The sequence below is a fragment of the Hyperolius riggenbachi genome, chromosome 10 (assembly GCF_040937935.1).
Source record: "Hyperolius riggenbachi isolate aHypRig1 chromosome 10, aHypRig1.pri, whole genome shotgun sequence".
NCBI lineage: Eukaryota > Metazoa > Chordata > Amphibia > Anura > Hyperoliidae > Hyperolius > Hyperolius riggenbachi.
The window spans coordinates 166074551-166098974 of NC_090655.1; the positions used below are offsets into that span (position 1 = coordinate 166074551).

General features: G+C 45.1%; 1 protein-coding gene across 2 annotated transcripts in view; it reads left to right on the top strand.

Moving 5' to 3' along the window:
- MAT1A (methionine adenosyltransferase 1A) overlaps positions 1 to 24424 on the top strand; it is an 821556-nt gene that overhangs the window by 420551 nt on the left and 376581 nt on the right. For both annotated transcript variants that reach the window (XM_068257871.1, XM_068257870.1), the window contains exon 4: positions 5494 to 5606. In XM_068257871.1, coding sequence (XP_068113972.1) covers positions 5494 to 5606 — 113 coding nt within the window. The remainder of the gene's footprint in view (positions 1 to 5493; positions 5607 to 24424) is intronic.

The following is a 24424-nucleotide window of genomic DNA, read 5'->3' on the forward strand; positions in this document are numbered from 1 at the left end:
ATCATTTCTCCTGTGGACAGACCATCCTCGCTATGCAGGGGCCAATGACCAGGAACCCAACATTCATTCCCACTCACACCTAATCGGTACATTGACATGACATTAATTGTAAGTGTGAATATACAACATCATACCATATATGCATCACCTGGATTTACCAGATCGCAATATCTTATCATGTGAATTACCCTTAGTTGGTTCTGCAGATTTATTGGCATCAATTTATACCTTTATGACAAAGACACATCATACCCATGGATTATCCACTGCCACCTAATATATCTCTCAATGTGTTTGTTTGTGTATGTAGATAGTGCACATGAAAATATAATAAAAGAAAACTATTGTACCATTGTAGGTCATGTGGTCTGCAAAACACATTTACATTTCAGTACCTACATTGTCTTGTTCTCAGTGGATTGGACACCAAATATATATATAGATGAAACAAAAAAGATTAACTTCTAATCAATTATCAGTACCTTGATTCTATATCATTGGTGTCCGGACATTACATTACCAGCGGTTACCCACCCCCACTGTATACTGAAAGGGTGGGCCTGATTATTAAATTACCTGGAAAAAGGTTTTACACCCAAAGAATACGCCTGCTGTTCAGGCTTTATCCACCTTCAAAGCTTAATTTATCTTCTAACAAAATAAAAATGGATGGTGATGCCCAGCTATTTAATAATAGACCATTGTTGGGGGTCATTTCCACTGGCTTCTTTGAAGCCATGGCTACTATTGTTAACCATTCAATTGTGTGAATTTACATACATTCTTTTTGGTTTTATACTTCACCTCATCCCTGTGGGCTAAATACCCATTCACTTCCTTTGATGAGTCCTTCTACAATTCATCTGTGTCAATGAATCTATACCACACCCTACATAACAATGAGAATACTCTCTGTAGCCTTCCAACCTGGGAGAGGACTATTTGGGAAGGCATTTTAGTGTAGAAAACATCCCCCTTTCCTTATAAATCCCAATAAAAGAAAATAAATATCTCCACTACTGCTGTGTGCTAATACCTCTGCGGCCCCCTGCACACTGCCAATCTGATCTGCAATTCCGATTTTCGCTGGGTGCTGTTGACATACGCAGAAAAACGCATACGAAAAAAACTCGGCATGCAGTACCGACTCACAATCGCAACTCATGATCGCACGTAAAATCGCGTCCAAAATTGCCAATCGGAATTGCATGTAGTGTGCAAGATCTCACAGGAAAATATAACATATCTGACAATACCTCCCACAAGAGAACAAACGCTTTAATCTTAAATAATGTAAGTTGACCATACACCTATAGATTTCTATCCAATGTTTCAAAACGATAAATTCCTTTAGGAAATACTCGATTCAGAATAACTCGATTCCTACCAACCACTGCACATCAATTCCCAATAGATTCCAGCCGGGAATCTATTACTAATCGATCGTATTGCAGAGTTGCGGTGCCCAATACAGTGCAAGGTTATTGGCCATTAATTTGCCAAAGTTGTTGCTCCTGATTGTTTTTAACTTTTCCACCTGTCTGATCGATTTATTCAATCGCCAAAATTGATCTGACATTTGGGGAATCGATTCCTAGCAGCTGAATCTGCAAGGAAATAACTGAGAAAATCGATGTGTATGGCAACCCTTTCCATGACTTCCCTTGATTGTAGATTCAATTATAAACTTAAGATGTTTATTCATAACAGTACAATTGCATTTGAGTACTCTTCATGAATATACAGTATAAATAGGCAAACAGCATTCATAGCTGTGTTTACTCTTGCCTTCAATATCGTGTATATATATCCCCCCTTTGGTACCTCAAAGCACAGGTACCACTTAATACTACTATGTAAAAAGAAAAAACCACAAAAGAGAAAAAATTAAAACAAAATAACAAATGGTGTATGGGGAAGCATCAAAAATCCCCACAACCGAAAAGCAAAAAAATGTATTGTGAAAACGAAATTATTCAAAAACTGAACAGGGAGAGAAAAAAAATTACAACCCTTTGGTTGTTACTAATCACACCAACAAACAAACACACAGAAACGTACAGGCCTACTTGAGGACACACACATAAGTTAGTTACACACAGGTCTGTACAATTAGTACATTGACACAAAGATGCTGATATCCTGTGGAGCTCATTGTCTTCAGTACTGGACCATCTGTGTCAATAGAAACAAGAAAGAAAAGAAACAACAACAACAATACAGACTGTACAAGTTAACTGTTAACCACCTTTACTTCCGTTTCACTCCTTAAACCTTCTATTGTTTAATTGTTTGCAAACAATTAGGATTTTAACTCATGAGCTCATGGTATTTTCTGCAGACTAATTGTTAACCTCTATAATTTAGAATGGGTGCACCCTGATCCTAACCAAATTCCATGTAGATGCCCTTGGCTAAAGAGGAGAGAAAGAAAAACACAATACATGAATACAACATAATCAAATGTTAGATGGCTTGACTTTTTTTAAACCACATACATTTTTCCTTTCTGAGATATCTGAAAAACAAAGCATAATTATGTTAATATCCTCACCTTAAGACACCATTGTTACTTCACAATCTGTTAGTCTACCCCTATACTGCAAACCTGTTGAGACAACAGAGTGTATTCCATTTGCCACACATTATTACACATTAATTTTTGAACACTCTGACATATATCCCAAGAAAAAAGGAATTGCAATGTTTGACAAACTACAGATTAGCCAATATGGCATACTGGCTAGCGGGGCATAAACTGGAATGTTTGGCCAGTGTCCTTGGGCACCGAATGCAACATTATCAAATTCTTTAGAGTTTGCTTGTTGCCCACAATTCCAAATTCTGTTTTCCAGTTTATCTGGGCCCTGAAATGCACCAACATTCTCATGTTTTTCATGATCGTGAGGGGAGACGGTGCTTACACAATTGGAAATATTGCTGGTGTGTCTATTCTTAACTTTGTGGCTTCTGCAATAGCGTTTTATGTGGCCAGGTCTATGGCATCGGTAACATCGGAAAATGTTTCTCTGTGTACCTTTGTATGCCACTGATACATTGGATGTCTCTCCCTCATTGTCCTCCTCACAACAATCCCTCAGTATATTAATGAATTTTTGATACGTGATGGCATTTTTAAGAGCAAGTTTAACTGGGTGGCTTACCATACACTTATTTGCCATGGAATATAGCAACTCCCCATCATCAGCTGATACATCTTGGCAATTATGGACCACTCTATACAGTGAAATGTACTCATGACAAAATATCACAGGATCCATTCCTTTCATGAATCTCATGCTTGCCAGCGCTTGCACGCCTCTTTCATCACGACTTCCCAATACACGCTGTACTTCCTGTCTCCTACCTCCTGCATCTGCTACACAACCACCATTTTCCAGAACTACGCAAGTGGCTAAGGGCCCCGGCAACCAGGCGCGTAAAAGTGCACATGCATCTTCATCATTTAGACTGTACTGACATACCACTGCCTCAAATTGACTAGACAACCTCACAGGTGATTCTAGGGAATCAAAATTGCCCAGAATCTGACATAAGCGCAGTTTGTCCTGAACTGTTAGCACAGTAGGACTGGACACATCTGCTAGTTGTACCCCACTGCAGGTACTGTCATCAGTAATAGTGGAGACATTTGCAGAATCACAAGTTTTTGCTTTTTGTTCACATATTGATAATATGTAATTTTCCTTCTGTATCAACACTGAGTTGGTATGTAACAGTTCTCTTTTTAAAGAGGCAACCAGCTCTTGCATCTGGGTTAATTTATCATTGAGTGAGTGAATTAAGGTTTCATTAGAGGCGCATTTGACCTTGTGCTGTTCTATTTGTTTCTCCAATTCACTATTCCTTTCCTTCCAATCATCTGCCTCTAATTTCAACTCCTGCAACTCGGCTCTCGATGAATCTGCCATAACTACCAAATTATCCTTAAAATTATCCAGGTCCTTTCTGATTTGCTGTCTGTCTGCAGCCCAATCTCTCGCTCTCTGCTCTGATATGACCCTCATCCTAAGTAAAATCGAAATTTCATTTGCAAGCTTTATCTTCTGTACTTTCTTTCCAAAATATGTCTGCTGCAATCCATTATTACATGTCTCACATTCTTCTACCGATGAAGCAAACTGTTGCTCCTGGGATTCATTTGCCGATGTATCCACATCAACTGTGGCATAGTCTCTAACATACTTCTGTGCAAGCTCCATTTTCACCAAACAACTGTACACAAGATACAATGATCAACACAAAAGCTATTGTCCTTGTAAAACACTCACATTCACTTCTAACTGCCTTCAGATTATGTGATCTACACTCACAATGGCTGACTAAAGTATATACACAAATACAGCAATAACAGGAGATGAAGCCTTTGCTGCCTCTCACAGACCATTCATATTCAATTCACACAATTCCTGAAACCTATTGTTTCCTATAGCATACCTATATATGCTTTCAACAAACTATTTTCCTAGCAGTTAACTCATCATACATACAGCCAAACCTCACAAACTGCAACCAAAATACATACATGCATTGATATAACAGAAACAAAATACCTTATCGCCTCTCGAATGCTTGCATCACATCCAGGTTACACGCTGGAGTCTTCCGTTAGGTCCTTCCTCGTAATTGTACGCTCTCTGGAACTAATAGCTAGAGTAATTTCTGTTATGGGGTTCTATGTGGATTTACTAACTATCCACACGCTATCTGGGGTGCCAAATGTAGAATGTACTCTAGCTTATGCTAACTTATTTCTATGTTAATGACCAGACACTTGAGGTCGTTTCAAAGGGGTTAAATAGAAGGGGTTTATTTACAAATATACATATGTACAAGTTAGATCATACAAAGTATGTGTCTCACATAATGGCTCCATATACCCTAGGCACAGTCACACACTTTCATTAGCTGAGCCCCTATTCTGTTCCACTCTCCATGGCAGCAGCATTCCAAGAGAGAGAGCGAGATTCCCAAACATTGTCTTTTATTTGGATACCACAGGTATAGAGACTCCTCCTCTGTGTTATACATCATCAATAGTTCCTGCCCTTAGCAGCTGGGGGGGAAGGAACTTGTAGCTAATCCCATGGACCATTGTTGACAAACCAGATAACTCAGTTTCCTCTCACCTTGGGTAGCCAGTTCCTCAATGGCCATTTGCGGGGGCTGGGGTCAGTGTCAGAGGCCATTGTCTTTGCTGTGTTATTTACTCATATGCAGATGTGTGTGGTTGTAAAAAGTCCTTTATGAAACACAGGCTTTGTGCAAGGCCCCAGCTGATCAACTAGATTCACTGTAAATCTCTCATAGCAACATAAATGTCCAGACATACTTTTCCATTAAGGCACACCTGGAAATACACAGTTTATACCGATAAAATACAACACTATACATATATGCTTGAAAGTTGTTTTGCTATATTATTTAACTATACACTTTGCTATATTATTTAACTATAATTTTGTCTTTCAGGTTTTGACTATAAGACATGCAATGTGCTTGTAGCACTGGAACAGCAGTCTCCAGATATTGCTCAAGGTGTACATTTGGATCGCAAAGAAGAAGATATTGGAGCTGGTGATCAGGTACAATAGCACAGTTACTCAGGGCCATAACTACAACACCAGTAGAACTTCGATCCCCCATCCCCTAGATCTAACCCTTCCTGAGCATAGCTATATAGCTTCAGCATTGCCTCTAACTTCCCAAAGCATTTACATCAGAGCTGCTCGGATACCCCCCAATCACGGATTCGACTATTCGGTAGTGATTGAAAAAAAATCCGTAAATTCTGTGATTTATTTATGTATTGTAATTTCCGGATTTGAAACGGACTTACAAATTCGACTCAGATTTTAATCCGTGAATGAGGCAATCACGGAAATTCAAGGCCGTGATCACGGAAAGCTATTATTAAAGCCCCCATACATGTTACAAACCCCCCAATTGCATGGATTATAAAGGTGATAAGGGGCTACAACTTAAACAGAATTCCAAAAATAACTTTTAGTTTTTGAGAAAATGGATTTTAAAGTTAAATTAACACTTTAAATGTGGCTATTAATTGGTAATAAGTGGGTTTTAAACAGGGAAATATACTTTAAGCAATCACAGAGGTGAAGGTGAGTCCCAATGGCACCTGGCAGGTGGATGTCCGTGGGTGGATGTCACAGCAAGCGTGGGGCTAACTTAAGTAATCACTCACTGGCTAGCTAGCTGAATAAAAGTATCAGATACAGTATAAGAGCAATGTAAGGACTGAAAATGCTCTTGCTGATGTACAATATGGCCTGGAGATGATCCTCTCAGCGCCACAGAGTCTAGCAAGGACGGAGCTCTGGAAATGGTCCCCACTTTATATACAGGAGGGGAGGGCAGAGCTTCCCCTCCTTTGATTGGTTTCTAGGGCCTGGCTGGGGGCCTCTGATTGGCCCAGGGATGTCAATTCTGCCCATTTCCGCCAATCACGACCTAATCTCGGATTTCCACTGCGATCACGGCTGTAACCGAATTGCGAATACTTGCAATCACAGAATTTCCGTGACCAGTTTCTGTGATCCAGAATCGATCACGATTTCGGATTCGGCAGTTGAATAATGGAAAAATGCTAGTGAATCACGGCTATTCTGTGATTATGGAAATTATCTGAGCTCCACTGATTTACGTTTTCAGAGTGCCAACTTCTTGACCCTGCAGTCATGTAGCTAGAACAGTGCAATCCTTCCCCATGCAGAGTGCACAGGGAAGCACTTCCTCTTTACTCTTGTCCACATAGAGTTGTCCCACTGCCACTCCACTGATCCTGTGAGGTCGCATCAGCACTGTGCTGGCAGTGAAATAAGGCTTTGTGAACATTAGGAGAAGCATACAGGAGAACACTGCACACTATGAAAGGTAAATTTCACCAGTTGCTGTTGTACAGGCAGTATATCTACGCCACACGGAAGGACTATTCCTATTCCAGGGGTGTAGATATATGCCTGCTGCCGCATCGCCGCTGTGTGCTCTTACCACCATCTCCCGTGCGGCGCTCTCTTGCTTGTTCGCATCACTGCTGGTTAGTAGAGAGATCAGTGAATGGGAACGCAGTTCCCATTCATTGATCTAAGTCCCTGTGTCAATGATCACCGGCATCAATGGGATGCCTGTGTCATTGTAACTAAACAAAGTAACACATCCAAACATTACTTCCTGTTCACGTACTTATAGTACACTAATAGGAAATAATGTGTGGGGACATCTTGTGCCCAAATAGTAAAATTACACCTACATCCATAATAAAAAAAGACCATTGGCTTGTAATTAGTGATGGACGCAAAACTGAAAATGTTTTTATTTCCAAATAAAATATTAGCGCCATACATTATACTAGGGAAATATTTTAAACGTTGTAATAACCAGGACAAATAGGCAAAAAAGTGTGGCTTTTATCCACAGTAGAACATTTTATTTTAAAACTATAATGACCAAAATCTGAGAAATAATGTTTTTTTTCAATTTCTTTTCTTATTATTCCCATTGAAATGCATTTACAATAAAATCATTTTTAGCAAAAATGTCCCACCTAAAGAAAGCCTAATTGGTGTTGAAAAAAACCCAAGATATAGATAATTTAATTGTGATTAGTAGTGATTAAGTTATTGGTAAAAGAAAGAGAGGAGCACTGAAAGGTTAAAAATGTATCTGGCCCTAAAGGGGAAAAACCCCTCAGTGGCTAAAGAGGAACTGCAGCGAAAATAAAGTAATTAAAAAAGTGCTTAATTTTTTACAATAATTATTTATAAATGATTTAGTCAATGATTGTACCATTGTAAAATCTTTCTTCTCCCTGATTTACATTCTGAAATGTATCACATGGCAACATTTTTACTGCTAGCAGGTGATCTCTGGATAGAGATATTGCTTTTTTGGCAGCTGGAAACAGCTGTTATTTCCCACAATGCAACAAGGCTCCCACAGTTTGATGTCAGTACCTAGGTACTGGCACCACACTGTGGGAGGGGTTTCACCACAATATAAGCCATACAGAGCTCCCTGAAGATCTGTTTGAGAAAAGGTAAATATTTCTCATGGAGAAGGGGGTATCAGCTACTGATTGGGATGAAGTTCAATCCTTGGTTACAGTTCCCCTTTTACCCCTTAGATTTCATGACATGAATTTCACATCCTAATTGGCCCTCCTGTGTATTCCAGGATGTGAAATTCACGTCCTGCAGTTAAAATGCTACCGAGCGCTCCTGAGCGTGCTCGTGCACACTCATGCATTGAATAAAAAAAGTGACAGTGTCCCCTTTAATAATAAAGTGTTTCTCTCCCCCTAAAAGTAAAATATTAACTCCTACCTAACTAATTAACCCTTAGTGTCACCTATACTTAACTCTAAAATTAGTGGACACCTGTAATGGCCACCGCCCGTAGCTCTGGAACACAACAGAAAGAAATCAGAAATCTTTATTTCGCCAAGTACAGCAGGTGCTGTACCCGGAATTATTTTTGGCACATACAGGGTCGGTGATGGTACAGTGAATAACATAAAATACAGTGAGTTGTACATAGAATGGGCATATAGACAAGCATAGTGGAGAAGGACTGGAGGGGGCACCAAGTGCTATGTAGAGGGGGGGCTGCCACAATCCATTGCTGCGCTCAACCACTCTGGAGCGATTTGGATACCTCCCAGTGCGTCCATAGAGGAGGATAGTGCAGAGAAGAGCGAGAGAGAGCTGGATAGCATGAAGGAGAGAGCGAGAGAAGAGATGAAGGAAAGTAAAGAGGAGAAATAAGAGAGATACACTGTACATATGCCTCACTGTGCTGTTGCCCAGTAATGTATCTGTGCAGCACTGCGGTCCCCAAACTGTGCACACAAGTTGGCGATAATGGTACGCCACATTCCCAACTAGTGATGAAATATGGCATATAGGGTATTATTTTAACCGGGAAAAGACAAGTAGCATATGAGATGTTTTATAACTAAGGCACTTGTCATGTGAAACTTGTGAAGGGTGAAATGTGTAAAAAATGGGTATTGTATACACTTATGCCTATTTTTCCCTATCCCCCCCCCCCCCCCCCCCCCGCTGTTTAATCCAGTATAGGTTAGATAGGTACAGTACAGACCAAAAGTTTGGACACACCTCATTCAAAGAGTTTTCTTTATTTTCACGACTATGAACATTGTAGATTCACACTGAAGGCATCCAAACTATGAATTAACACATGTGGAAGTATAGTACATAACCAAAAAGTGTGGAACAACTGAAAATATGTCATATTCTAGGTTCTTCAAAGTAGCCACCTTTTGCTTTGATTACTGCTTTGCACACTCTTGGCATTCTCTTGATGAGCTTCAAGAGGTAGTCACCTCAAATGGTTTTCACTTCACAGGTGTGCCCTGTCAGGTTTAATAAGTGGAATTTCTTGCCTTATAAATGGGGTTAGGACCATCAGTTGCGTTGTGGAGAAGTCAGGTGGATACACAGCTGATAGTCCTACTGAATAGACTGTTAGAATTTGTATTATGGCAAGAAAAAGGGAGCTAAGTAAAGAAAAACGAGTGGCCATCATTAAGAAATGAAGCTCAGTCAGTCCGAAAAATTGAGAAAACTTTGAAAGTGTCTCCAAGTGCAGTCTTAAAAACCACCAAACCCTACAAGGAAACTGGCTCACATGCGGATCGCCCCAGGAAAGGAAGACCAAAAGTCACCTCTTCTGCGGAGGATGAGTTCATCCGAGTCACCAGCCTCAGAAATCGCAGGTTAATAGCAGCTCAGATTAAAGACCAGGTCAATGCCACACAGAGTTCTAGCAGCAGACACATCTGTAGAACAACAGTTAAGAGGAGACTGTGTGAATCAGGCCTTCATGGTAGAATATATAGTTACATAGTTACATAGTTACATAGTTATTTTGGTTGAAAAAAGACATACGTCCATCGAGTTTAACCAGTATAAAGTACAACACCAGCCTGCTCCCTCACATATCCCTGTTGATCCAGAGGAAGGCAAAAAAACCCTTACAAGGCATGGTCCAATTAGCCCCTAAAGGGAAAAATTCCTTCCCGACTCCAGATGGCAATCAGATAAAATCCCTGGATCAACATCATTAGGCATTACCTAGTAATTGTAGCCATGGATGTCTTTCAACGCAAGGAAAGCATCTAAGCCCCCTTTAAATGCAGGTATAGAGTTTGCCATAACGACTTCCTGTGGCAATGCATTCCACATCTTAATCACTCTTACTGTAAAGAACCCTTTCCTAAATAAATGGCTAAAACGTTTTTCCTCCACGCGCAGATCATGTCCTCTAGTTCTTTGAGAAGGCCTAGGGACAAAAAGCTCATCCGCCAAGCTATTATATTGCCCTCTGATGTATTTATACATGTTGATTAGATCCCCTCTAAGGCGTCTTTTCTCTAGACTAAATAAACCCAGTTTATCTAACCTTTCTTGATAAGTGAGACCTTCCATCCCACGTATCAATTTTGTTGCTCGTCTCTGCACCTGCTCTAAAACTGCAATATCTTTTTTGTAATGTGGTGCCCAGAACTGAATTCCATATTCCAGATGTGGCCTTACTAGAGAGTTAAACAGGGGCAATATTATGCTAGCATCTCGAGTTTTTATTTCCCTTTTAATGCATCCAAAAATTTTGTTAGCTTTAGCTGCAGCTGCTTGGCATTGAGTACGATTATTTAACTTGTTGTCAATGAGTACTCCTAAGTCCTTCTCCAAGTTTGATGTCCCCAACTGTATCCCATTTATTTTGTATGGTGCTAGACCATTAGTACGTCCAAAATGCATGACCTTACATTTGTCAACATTGAATTTCATCTGCCATGTATGTGCCCATATAGCCATCCTATCCAGATCCTGTTGCAATATGACACTATCTTCCTGCTAGGAAACCACTGCTAAGGACAGGCAACAAGCAGAAGAGACGTGTTTGGGCTAAAGAACACAAGGGATGGACATTAGACTAGTGAAAATCTGTGCTTTGGTCTGATGAGTCCAAATTTTAGATCTTTGGTTCCAACCACCGTGTCTGTGTGCGACGCAGAAAAGGTGAATGGATGGTCTCTACATGCCTGGTTCCCACCGTGAAGCATGGAGGAGGAGGTGTGATGGTGTGGGGGTGCTTTGCTGGTGACACGGTTGGGTATTTATTCAAAATTTAAGGCATACTGAGCCAGCATGGCTGCCACGGCATCTTGCAAATGCATGCTATTCCATCCGGTTTGCGTTTTAGTTGGACCATCATTTATTTTTCAACAGGACAATGACCCCAAACACACCTCCAGGTTGTGTAAGGGCTATTTGACCAGGAAGGAGAGTGATGGGGTGCTGCACAAGATGACCTGGCCTCCACAGTCACCAGACCTGAACCCAATCGAGATGGTTTGGGTGAGCTGGACCGCAGAGTGAAGACAAAAGGGCCAGCAAGTGCTAAGCATCTCTGGGAACTCCTTCAAGACTGTTGAAAGACCATTTCAGGGGACTACCTCTTGCAGCTCATCAAGAGAATGCCAAGAGTGTGCAAAGCAGTAATCAAAGCAAAAGGTGGTTTCTTTGAAGAACCTAGAATATGACATATTTTCAGTTGTTTCACACTTTTTGGTTATGTACTATACTTCCACATGTGTTAATTCATAGTTTGGATGCCTTCAGTGTGAATCTACAATGTTCATAGCAGTGATGAGTGAAAATGCAAATATTCTTTTCATCGAATTTTCGCCCCAAATAAGTACAATTTTCGCTTCGACAAGGGAAAATTCGCCCGAATATTTTTCCGTTTATTTTCGCCTAATGTCTGCGATTTTCACGGTAAATTGCAAAGCCCCCTTACAAGCTAGAATCACCAAATTAGCAGAGTATGTTAAGGAGAACAGTGGGTATAAGGGGGAAAATAATTTTTCAAAAAGACCTTATAGTTTTGGAGAAAATCAATTTTAAAGTTACGATATTAGTAAAAAGTATATATTTATGTTATTTTTTTTGTTAAACGCCTCAATATACATAGTGACTTGAATAAAAAAAAATTATTGTGAAGTGTACGTGTCAGTATTATTACAGTGTCAGGGGAGCAGCGGCTCCGTCAGAGTGACCATCACCCCCATAAGGAAGTAGGCAGTGTACATCCTACCTAATAATAGGCAAGTGTCCCTGCCAGGGGCGTAGCAATAGGGGGTGCAGCGGTAGCGACCCCATCGGGGCCCTTGGGCCAGAGGGGCCCCGAAGGGCCCTCCCTCAACTACAGTATTAGTTCTCTATTGGTCCTGTGCTCATAATAATCACTTCTATATATACATTGAGTAGTGGTAAACATTAACAAGCTCTTCCCCATCCCCTTCTTGCACCTCTGACACTGTAGTTGCCATTGGCAGGTTTTGGTGCGCCGTATCAATTGTTATGTATAGAGTGCCTGGGGGCGCCCCATTGTAAAACTCGCATCGGGGCCCACAGCTCCTTAGCTACGCCACTGGTCCCTGCGTCTGTCCGTGTGTCAGTGCTTTTTAGCACAGAGCATGTGCAGGGACAAGATGCAGAGACACTACTGAGAGCCGGAGGAGGACGGGGCCAGAAGGGGTGGTCATGTGTGCGCGCGCAGCTGGCGTCGTGTGCACGCACGCCGGTTTACTGACAGACCTAGCCTGTATTTAAACAGGCTAAGATCACTAGTATCCCATAAAATGAAAGTGGCGGAGGGAGCAGCGGCTCGGTCAAAGTGACCATCACCCCCATAAGTCAGGTCCAGAAGAAGCAGGCAATGTACATATCTCATAAAATGAAAGTAGTGGGGGGAGACCAGCTTGGTCAGAGTGACCATCACCCCCATAAGTCAGGTCCAGGAGAAGCAGGCAATGTACATATCCCTTAAAATGACAGTGGCAGGGGGAGCAGCAGCTCGATCAAAGTGTCCATCACCCCCATAAATCAGGAGAAGCAGGCAGTGTACATATCCCATAAATTGACAAGGGGGGGGAGGGGTCAGCGGCTTGGTCTGTGTGACCATCAGCCTCATAAGTCAGGAGAAGCTGGCGGTGTACAAATAAAAGAAAACATCCGAACATCCGCTTGGACACAGCGACCATGCTTAAAGGACAACTGTAGTGGGGGAAATGGGGGCTGCCAAATGTATTTCTTTTAAAACAAAACCAGTTGCTTGGCAGCCCTGCTGGTCTGTTTGGCTGCAGTAGTATTTGAATCAAACCAGAAACAAGCATGCAGCTAATCTTGTCAGAAATCTGACACAAATATCAGAAACACCTGATCTGCTGCATGCTTGTTCAGGGTCTATGGCTAAAAGTATTAATGGTATAGGATTGCTTAAAAGGAAATAAATATGGCAGCATCTATATACCTATCAATACAGTTGTCCTTTAAAGGACAAATGTAGCGAGAAGAATATGGAGGCTGTCATATTTATTTCCTTTGAAACAATACCAGTTGCCTGGCTATCTTGCTAATCCTCTGCCGCTAATACTTTTAGCCATAGACCTGGAACAAGCATGCAGCAGATCAGCTGTTTCTGACATTATTTTCAGATCTGACCAGATTAGCTGCATGCATGTTTCTGGTGTGATTCAGACACTACTGCAGCCACATTGATTTGCAGGACAGCCGAGCAACTGGTATTGCTTAAATGGAAATAAATATGGCAGCCTCCATATACCTCTCACTACAGTTCTCCTTTAAAAAAGACTTTTGTTTTAGAATAAAACTACAATCCAGCCTGCTGTAGCTTGTATTTGTGGAAATTTTCAAACCACAAACACACAGTAGACTGCAAATAAATGAGCAGTAGCTAGCTGTGGCTTAGCTAAGAAGCTTGTGGTGCCCCAGTGCAAGTTTTGCATTGGGGCACCACAAGCTCTCTATACATAACAATTGATACGCCACACCAAAACCAATCAAGGACAACCACAGTGTCAGAGGTGCAAGAAAGGGATGAGAAACAGTGTGTTAAGGATCACTGCTATTCTAATCATCTATAGAAGTGAATATTATTAGCCTAGGGCCAATAAAGAGCTAATACTGTGGTTGAGGGTGGGCCCCTCAGGGCCCCTCTAGCCCAAAGGGCCCCGATGCAGTGGCTACCTCTGCACCCCCTATTGCTACGCCCCTGATAGCTAGCTGAGCTCTCTCTACTCCTATCACATCCACTAACTCTTCCCAACAGAGGCTGTTGTCTGATTGGTTGTAGTTACAGTATATGGTTCCTGGATCAATTATGCAGCTAAGAATCATGGGAGACCTAATATGGGGAGAGAAGACATTACTTCCTATCAATTTGCAAATTTTCATGCTAAGCACATGTCGAATATAGCAGTTATTTTCGAACTTTAGTATTTGGGCAAAAATATGGCACTTTCCCTTTAAATTTCGCTATTGGGCGAAAACGCGAAAATGTAAGCTAATTTTTGCGAAAATTCTGCGAAAATGGGATTTTTGATGCGAAAATGACTTTGCCGAAAATTCGCAAGCAACACTGGTTCATAGCCATGGAAATAAAGAAAACTCTTTGAATGAGAAGATGTGTCCAAACTTTTGGTCTGTACTGTAGGTGCCCCCAGTATAGGTTAGATAGGTAGGTGTCTCCAGTATAGGTTAGATAGGTAGGTGCCCCAGTATAGGTTACATTTGTAGGTGTAGGCAAAAATTGAAGCTGAAAATCAAATCACTAGGGAAATCAAATCTAACCCAAAGAAGTTTTACAAGTACATCAATTCTAAAAAAAAGAAAGGTTGTATTGGACTCCTAAAGGATGAGGGTGGGAAATCAATGATGGATGACCAAGGTAAGGCAGAGTTATTAAATGCTTTATTTGCTTCTGTCTTCACAAGGGAAACATCACTGTTGCAAATTACAGATGCACAAGAGTCTCAATCTTCCAATTGTAATATTAAATTCTTAACGCAGGAAGAAGTGAAGGCAAGGCTAAATAAATTAAAAATAGACAAGGCACCTGGCCCAGATGGCATGCATCCTCGAGTCCTAAGGGAATTAAGTTCAGTTATAGATAAGCCCCTTTATCTTATGTTTTGTGACACTTTCAACTGGCAAAGTCCCAGTAGACTGGTGTACAGCCCATGTTTTCTCATTATTTAAGAAGGGCAAAAAAATCAGATCCAGGAAATTATAGACTTGTAAGCTTAACATCAGTTGTATGCAAACTATTTGAGGGGTTATTAAGAGATACTATACATGACTTCATAGTAGAAAATAATCTTATTTCTCAGCATCAGCATGGGTTTACTAAAGACAGGTCCTGTTTGACTAACATGCTCAGCTTTTATGAGGTAGTGAATTCTAATGTGGATCATCAAGAATCAAGAAACCTTATTTCGCCAAGCACGACTGGCAGGGCCGGATTTCTGCAAAGGCCAAAAAAGCCACGGCCTAGGGCGGTAAAAAATCAGAAGGATAAAAGGGTGGCAGGACCTAAGAGAGATAAGAGGCTGCATGTCAAAATAAATCATTTCTCCTGCTCCGAAGCCGCCCGGCTTTGCTGCACACACAGTTAGTGTTGGGCGAACATCTAGATGTTCGGGTTCGGGCCGAACAGGCCGAACATGGCCGCGATGTTCGGGTGTTCGACCCGAACTCCGAACATAATGGAAGTCAATGGGGACCCGAACTTTTGTGGTTTGTAAAGCCTCCTTACATGCTACATACCCCAAATTTACAGGGTATGTGCACCTTGGGAGTGGGTACAAGAGGAAAAAAATTTTTAGCAAAAAGAGCTTATAGTTTTTGAGAAAATCGATTTTAAAGTTTCAAAGGGAAAACTGTCTTTTAAATGCGGGAAATGTCTGTTTTCTTTGCACAGGTAACATGCTTTTTGTCGGCATGCAGTCATAAATGTAATACATATAAGAGGTTCCAGGAAAAGGGACCGGTAATGCTAATCCAGCAGCAGCACACGTGATGGAACAGGAGGAGGGTGGCGCAGGAGGAGAAGGCCACGCTTTGAGACACAACAACCCAGGCCTTGCATGAGGACAAGAAGCGTGCGGATAGCATGCTTTGTACCACCATGCAGTCATAAATGTAATAAAGATAAGTGGTTCAATAAACAGGGACCACGCGGCAACGCTAACCCAGCAGCAGCACACGTGATGGAACAGGAGGAGGCGCAGGAGGAGAAGGCCACGCTTTGTGAGACACAACAACCCAGGCCTTGCATGAGGACAAAAAGAGTGCGGATAGCATGCTTTGTACCGCCATGTAGTCATAAATGTAATAAAGATAAGAGGTTCCATAAACAGGGACCACGCGGCAACGGTAACCCAGCAGCAGCAGCAGCAGCAGCAGCACACGTGATGGAACAGGAGGAGGCGCAGGAGGAGAAGGCCACGCTTTGTGAGACACAACAACCCAGGCCTTGCATGAGGACAAAAAGCATGCGGATAGCATGCTTTGTACCGCCATGTAGTCATAAATGTAATAAAGATAAGAGGTTCCATAAACAGGGACCACGCGGCAACGGTAACCCAGCAGCAGCAGCAGCAGCACACGTGATGGAACAGGAGGAGGCGCAGGAGGAGAAGGCCACGCTTTGTGAGACACAACAACCCAGGCCTTGCATGAGGACAAAAAGCGTGCGGATAGCATGCTTTGTACCGCCATGTAGTCATAAATGTAATAAAGATAAGAGGTTCAATAAACAGGGACCACACGGCAACGCTAACCCAGCAGCAGCAGCAGCAGCAGCAGCACACGTGATGGAACAGGAGGAGGCGCAGGAGGAGAAGGCCACGCTTTGTGAGACACAACAACCCAGGCCTTGCATGAGGACAAAAAGCGTGCGGATAGCATGCTTTGTACCGCCATGTAGTCATAAATGTAATAAAGATAAGAGGTTCAATAAACAGGGACCACGCGGCAACGGTAACCCAGCAGCAGCAGCAGCAGCAGCAGCACACGTGATGGAACAGGAGGAGGCGCAGGAGGAGAAGGCCACGCTTTGTGAGACACAACAACCCAGGCCTTGCATGAGGACAAAAAGCGTGCGGATAGCATGCTTTGTACCGCCATGTAGTCATAAATGTAATAAAGATAAGAGGTTCAATAAACAGGGACCACGCGGCAACGGTAACCCAGCAGCAGCAGCAGCAGCACACGTGATGGAACAGGAGGAGGCGCAGGAGGAGAAGGCCACGCTTTGTGAGACACAACAACCCAGGCCTTGCATGAGGACAAAAAGCGTGCGGATAGCATGCTTTGTACCGCCATGTAGTCATAAATGTAATAAAGATAAGAGGTTCAATAAACAGGGACCACGCGGCAACGCTAACCCAGCAGCAGCAGCAGCAGCAGCAGCACACGTGATGGAACAGGAGGAGGCGCAGGAGGAGAAGGCCACGCTTTGTGAGACACAACAACCCAGGCCTTGCATGAGGACAAAAAGCGTGCGGATAGCATGCTTTGTACCGCCATGTAGTCATAAATGTAATAAAGATAAGAGGTTCCATAAACAGGGACCACGCGGCAACGGTAACCCAGCAGCAGCAGCAGCAGCAGCAGCACACGTGATGGAACAGGAGGAGGCGCAGGAGGAGAAGGCCACGCTTTGTGAGACACAACAACCCAGGCCTTGCATGAGGACAAAAAGCGTGCGGATAGCATGCTTTGTACCGCCATGTAGTCATAAATGTAATAAAGATAAGAGGTTCAATAAACAGGGACCACGCGGCAACGCTAACCCAGCAGCAGCAGCAGCAGCAGCAGCACACGTGATGGAACAGGAGGAGGCGCAGGAGGAGAAGGCCACGCTTTGTGAGACACAACAACCCAGGCCTTGCATGAGGACAAAAAGCGTGCGGATAGCATGCTTTGTACCGCCATGTAGTCATAAATGTAATAAAGATAAGAGGTTCAATAAACAGGGACCACGCGGCAACGGTAACCCAGCAGCAGCAGCAGCAGCAGCAGCACACGTGATGGAACAGGAGGAGGCGCAGGAGGAGAAGGCCACGCTTTGTGAGACACAACAACCCAGGCCTTGCATGAGGACAAAAAGCGTGCGGATAGCATGCTTTGTACCGCCATGTAGTCATAAATGTAATAAAGATAAGAGGTTCAATAAACAGGGACCACGCGGCAACGGTAACCCAGCAGCAGCAGCAGCAGCAGCAGCACACGTGATGGAACAGGAGGAGGCGCAGGAGGAGAAGGCCACGCTTTGTGAGACACAACAACCCAGGCCTTGCATGAGGACAAAAAGCATGCGGATAGCATGCTTTGTACCGCCATGTAGTCATAAATGTAATAAAGATAAGAGGTTCCATAAACAGGGACCACGCGGCAACGGTAACCCAGCAGCAGCAGCAGCAGCACACGTGATGGAACAGGAGGAGGCGCAGGAGGAGAAGGCCACGCTTTGTGAGACACAACAACCCAGGCCTTGCATGAGGACAAAAAGCGTGCGGATAGCATGCTTTGTACCGCCATGTAGTCATAAATGTAATAAAGATAAGAGGTTCCATAAACAGGGACCACGCGGCAACGGTAACCCAGCAGCAGCAGCAGCAGCAGCAGCACACGTGATGGAACAGGAGGAGGCGCAGGAGGAGAAGGCCACGCTTTGTGAGACACAACAACCCAGGCCTTGCATGAGGACAAGAAGCGTGCGGATAGCATGCTTTGTACCACCATGCAGTCATAAATGTAATAAAGATAAGTGGTTCAATAAACAGGGACCACGCGGCAACGCTAACCCAGCAGCAGCACACGTGATGGAACAGGAGGAGGCGCAGGAGGAGAAGGCCACGCTTTGTGAGACACAACAACCCAGGCCTTGCATGAGGACAAAAAGAGTGCGGATAGCATGCTTTGTACCGCCATGTAGTCATAAATGTAATAAAGATAAGAGGTTCCATAAACAGGGACCACGCGGCAACGGTAACCCAGCAGCAGCAGCAGCAGCAGCAGCACACGTGATGGAACAGGAGGAGGCGCAGGAGGAGAAGGCCACGCTTTGTGAGACACAACAACCCAGGCCTTGCATGAGGACAAAAAGCATGCGGATAGCATGCTTTGTACCGCCATGTAGTCATAAATGTAATAAAGATAAGAGGTTCCATAAACAGGGACCACGCGGCAACGGTAACCCAGCAGCAGCAGCAGCAGCACACGTGATGGAACAGGAGGAGGCGCAGGAGGAGAAGGCCACGCTTTGTGAGACACAACAACCCAGGCCTTGCATGAGGACAAAAAGCGTGCGGATAGCATGCTTTGTACCGCCATGTAGTCATAAATGTAATAAAGATAAGAGGTTCAATAAACAGGGACCACACGGCAACGCTAACCCAGCAGCAGCAGCAGCAGCAGCAGCACACGTGATGGAACAGGAGGAGGCGCAGGAGGAGAAGGCCACGCTTTGTGAGACACAACAACCCAGGCCTTGCATGAGGACAAAAAGCGTGCGGATAGCATGCTTTGTACCGCCATGTAGTCATAAATGTAATAAAGATAAGAGGTTCAATAAACAGGGACCACGCGGCAACGGTAACCCAGCAGCAGCAGCAGCAGCAGCAGCACACGTGATGGAACAGGAGGAGGCGCAGGAGGAGAAGGCCACGCTTTGTGAGACACAACAACCCAGGCCTTGCATGAGGACAAAAAGCGTGCGGATAGCATGCTTTGTACCGCCATGTAGTCATAAATGTAATAAAGATAAGAGGTTCAATAAACAGGGACCACGCGGCAACGGTAACCCAGCAGCAGCAGCAGCAGCAGCAGCACACGTGATGGAACAGGAGGAGGCGCAGGAGGAGAAGGCCACGCTTTGTGAGACACAACAACCCAGGCCTTGCATGAGGACAAAAAGCGTGCGGATAGCATGCTTTGTACCGCCATGTAGTCATAAATGTAATAAAGATAAGAGGTTCAATAAACAGGGACCACGCGGCAACGCTAACCCAGCAGCAGCAGCAGCAGCAGCAGCAGCACACGTGATGGAACAGGAGGAGGCGCAGGAGGAGAAGGCCACGCTTTGTGAGACACAACAACCCAGGCCTTGCATGAGGACAAAAAGCGTGCGGATAGCATGCTTTGTACCGCCATGTAGTCATAAATGTAATAAAGATAAGAGGTTCCATAAACAGGGACCACGCGGCAACGGTAACCCAGCAGCAGCAGCAGCAGCAGCAGCACACGTGATGGAACAGGAGGAGGCGCAGGAGGAGAAGGCCACGCTTTGTGAGACACAACAACCCAGGCCTTGCATGAGGACAAAAAGCGTGCGGATAGCATGCTTTGTACCGCCATGTAGTCATAAATGTAATAAAGATAAGAGGTTCAATAAACAGGGACCACGCGGCAACGCTAACCCAGCAGCAGCAGCAGCAGCAGCAGCACACGTGATGGAACAGGAGGAGGCGCAGGAGGAGAAGGCCACGCTTTGTGAGACACAACAACCCAGGCCTTGCATGAGGACAAAAAGCGTGCGGATAGCATGCTTTGTACCGCCATGTAGTCATAAATGTAATAAAGATAAGAGGTTCAATAAACAGGGACCACGCGGCAACGGTAACCCAGCAGCAGCAGCAGCAGCAGCAGCACACGTGATGGAACAGGAGGAGGCGCAGGAGGAGAAGGCCACGCTTTGTGAGACACAACAACCCAGGCCTTGCATGAGGACAAAAAGCGTGCGGATAGCATGCTTTGTACCGCCATGTAGTCATAAATGTAATAAAGATAAGAGGTTCAATAAACAGGGACCACGCGGCAACGCTAACCCAGCAGCAGCAGCAGCAGCAGCAGCACACGTGATGGAACAGGAGGAGGCGCAGGAGGAGAAGGCCACGCTTTGTGAGACACAACAACCCAGGCCTTGCATGAGGACAAAAAGCGTGCGGATAGCATGCTTTGTACCGCCATGTAGTCATAAATGTAATAAAGATAAGAGGTTCAATAAACAGGGACCACGCGGCAACGCTAACCCAGCAGCAGCAGCAGCAGCAGCAGCACACGTGATGGAACAGGAGGAGGCGCAGGAGGAGAAGGCCACGCTTTGTGAGACACAACAACCCAGGCCTTGCATGAGGACAAAAAGCGTGCGGATAGCATGCTTTGTACCGCCATGTAGTCATAAATGTAATAAAGATAAGAGGTTCAATAAACAGGGACCACGCGGCAACGCTAACCCAGCAGCAGCAGCAGCAGCAGCAGCACACGTGATGGAACAGGAGGAGGCGCAGGAGGAGAAGGCCACGCTTTGTGAGACACAACAACCCAGGCCTTGCATGAGGACAAAAAGCGTGCGGATAGCCATGTAGTCATAAATGTAATAAAGATAAGAGGTTCAATAAACAGGGACCACGCGGCAACGCTAACCCAGCAGCAGCAGCAGCAGCAGCAGCACACGTGATGGAACAGGAGGAGGCGCAGGAGGAGAAGGCCACGCTTTGTGAGACACAACAACCCAGGCCTTGCATGAGGACAAAAAGCGTGCGGATAGCATGCTTTGCACCGCCATGTAGTCATAAATGTAATAAAGATAAGAGGTTCAATAAACAGGGACCACGCGGCAACGGTAACCCAGCAGCAGCAGCAGCAGCAGCAGCACACGTGATGGAACAGGAGGAGGCGCAGGAGGAGAAGGCCACGCTTTGTGAGACACAACAACCCAGGCCTTGCATGAGGACAAAAAGCGTGCGGATATAGCAGCAATGCTTTTTGCCGCCATGCAGTCATAAATGTAATACAGATGAGAGGTTCAATAAACAGGGACCGGAAACGCTAAACCATCCCAGATGTTCATCGGTCATGTTACTTGGTTGGGGTCCAGGAGTGTTGCGTAGTCGTTTCCAATCCAGGATTGATTCATTTTAATTTGAGTCAGACGGTCTGCATTTTCTGTGGAGAGGCGGATACGCCGATCTGTGATGATGCCTCCGGCAGCACTGAAACAGCGTTCCGACATAACGCTGGCTGCCGGGCAAGCCAGCACCTCTATTGCGTACATTGCCAGTTCGTGCCAGGTGTCTAGCTTCATGCCCGGTTTCAGGTCCAGCGGTGCCAGCCACAAATCCGTCTGTTCCTTTATTCCCCTCCAAATTTCCTCCCCTGTGTGCTGCTTATCCCCAAGGCAGATCAGCTTCAGCAACGCTTGCTGACGCATGCCAACAGCTGTGCTGCACTGCTTCCACGATCCTACTGCTGCTGGTGCTGGGTTAGCATTTCCGGATGAGGTACAGCTTTGAGATGCGTTGGAGGAGAAGGAGTCAGAGAGGTAGGTGCTGCTGTTGTTATCCAGCTGTTTGCGGCGTGGGCAACACCCGCGCCGTAGCAGGTGAGGAATCGCTGCCAGGCTCCACAAGGTTCACCCAGTGCGCGGTAAGGGAGATGTATCGACCCTGGCCGAACGCACTCGTCCAGGTGTCAGTGGTGAGGTGAACCTTGCAGGCAACGGCATTCTTCAAGCTTCGGGTTATTTAGCTGACCACGTGCTCATGCAACTCAGGCACTGCAGAGCGCGCAAAGTGGTAGCGGCTGGGAACCACGTAACGTGGGATGGCCACTGACATCATGCCCTTGAAGCTGTTTGTCTCCACCACTCGATATGGCAGCATTTCGCAGGCCAGAAGCTTGGCTATGCTGGCTGGCTGTTACTGCCACGGCCCGGGGGTCATTTGCTGGCAATTTCCTCTTGTGCTCAAACATCTCAGAAACAGACAACTCAACCGTAGCGCTGCACACCGAAGGGCTGTTGGTTGTTGTGTTTGATGAACACTGGGAGACCTCAAGAGCACTAGTCCGGAAAGTGACAGTGTCAGCATCGTCTGATGTTTGTGAATGTTGTGAACCACGCAATGGCTGGGCTACTGCTGCTGCTGAGGCGGGTCTGGTGGTGAGTCTGGTGAACCCAAGGGAGGCAGTGTTGCTGGTGGTACCCTGTCCTGCCGCGTTTGCCCACAGAGTGGGATGTTTGGATAGAATGTGGCGGCTCATGCTGGTGGTGGAGAGGTTGTTAATACTTTTCCCCCTGCTCAGGCGGGTCTTGCACACCTTGCAAATCGCCATGGTAACATCCTCAGTGCAGTCTTCAAAGAAAGCCCAGACTTTAACTGGCTGAGGACTCGGACCTCGTGCGTGATGTGCTGGTGCTGCTTAACCCACTGCTGGATGCTTGAGAGGTCATCCAAGTAATTATCTGGTCCTGTTCTTTTGGATCTGTGAGGGTTGTTGTCCTGGACAACATGGGCAGTATTGAGTGGGTTTTCTTGGGTGCTCCCCTGTGGCCTGTACATGAACCGTCAGGGGAAACACCTCTTCCCTTGCCCCTCCCTCTTTCACCGGATTTCTTCCTCATTTCACTTATCCTTAAAGTACACGCTGACTGGCAGCAGTACAGTGGCAGTACAGAAATGCTATACAGTGGTGGGTGAGCGGTGTACCACTATTGTCAGCAGTGACACAGAGCACAATGCTATACAGTGGCGGGTGAGCGGTGTACTACTGTTCCCAGCAGACACAGAGTGGAAGTAAACACAATGCTATATAGTGTGGCTGAGCCGTGTACACAGAGTGGCATTAAACACAATGCTATATAGTCTGCTATATAGTCACCCCGAACAGGGTGATGTTCTGCAGAACCCGAACAGTGGCAAACACTGTTCGCCCAACACTACTGGGAGGGAACGCAGATTTTAGTACCTAAACACACGATACAACATGTTTTCCGGGGTCGGACTCTGAGGCACATACAGATGGTCCCGATCATCATCCTCATCATACAACTCTTCTCCTGAGTCTGACCCACCCACCACCTCTGCCACCCCAACATCCCCAGACACAGACCCCTCATCGTCCTCAACATTAACTTGGGATGCTGGCCTGAGCCAGACCTCCTCCTCCACATCAGGCCCCATCATCTCCTCAATGGCAGCCCTCATTAATCGCTCTGGCGACGGACTGATGGACACAACGTTCTCCTCCGGGGAGGGCTGCTGCTGACCACTGGCTGCTGGGGTGGATGTTATAGCTTGCGTGGGGCGTTGGCTGTTGCTGTTGTTGGGAGTGCTGCTCACAGCGGAGGTCTCTGGGGAACTCATGTTGAGCTCATATAGTGGTTGACGGTGAGTGGAGTATTACTGATCCCAGCAATATACACACTGACTGGCAGAGTACGCAATGCTATATAGTGTGGCTGAGCGGTGTACACAGAGTGGCAGTAAACACAATGCTATATAGTCTGGCTGAGCGAGCGGTGTACTACTGTTCCCAGCAGAATCAGAGTGGCAGTAAACAATGGTATATAGTCTGGCTGAGCGGTGTACACAGAGTGTCAGTAAACAATGGTATATAGTCTGGCTGAGCGAGCGGTGTACTACTGTTCCCAGCAGAATCAGAGTGGCAGTAAACAATGGTATATAGTCTGGCTGAGCGGTGTACACAGA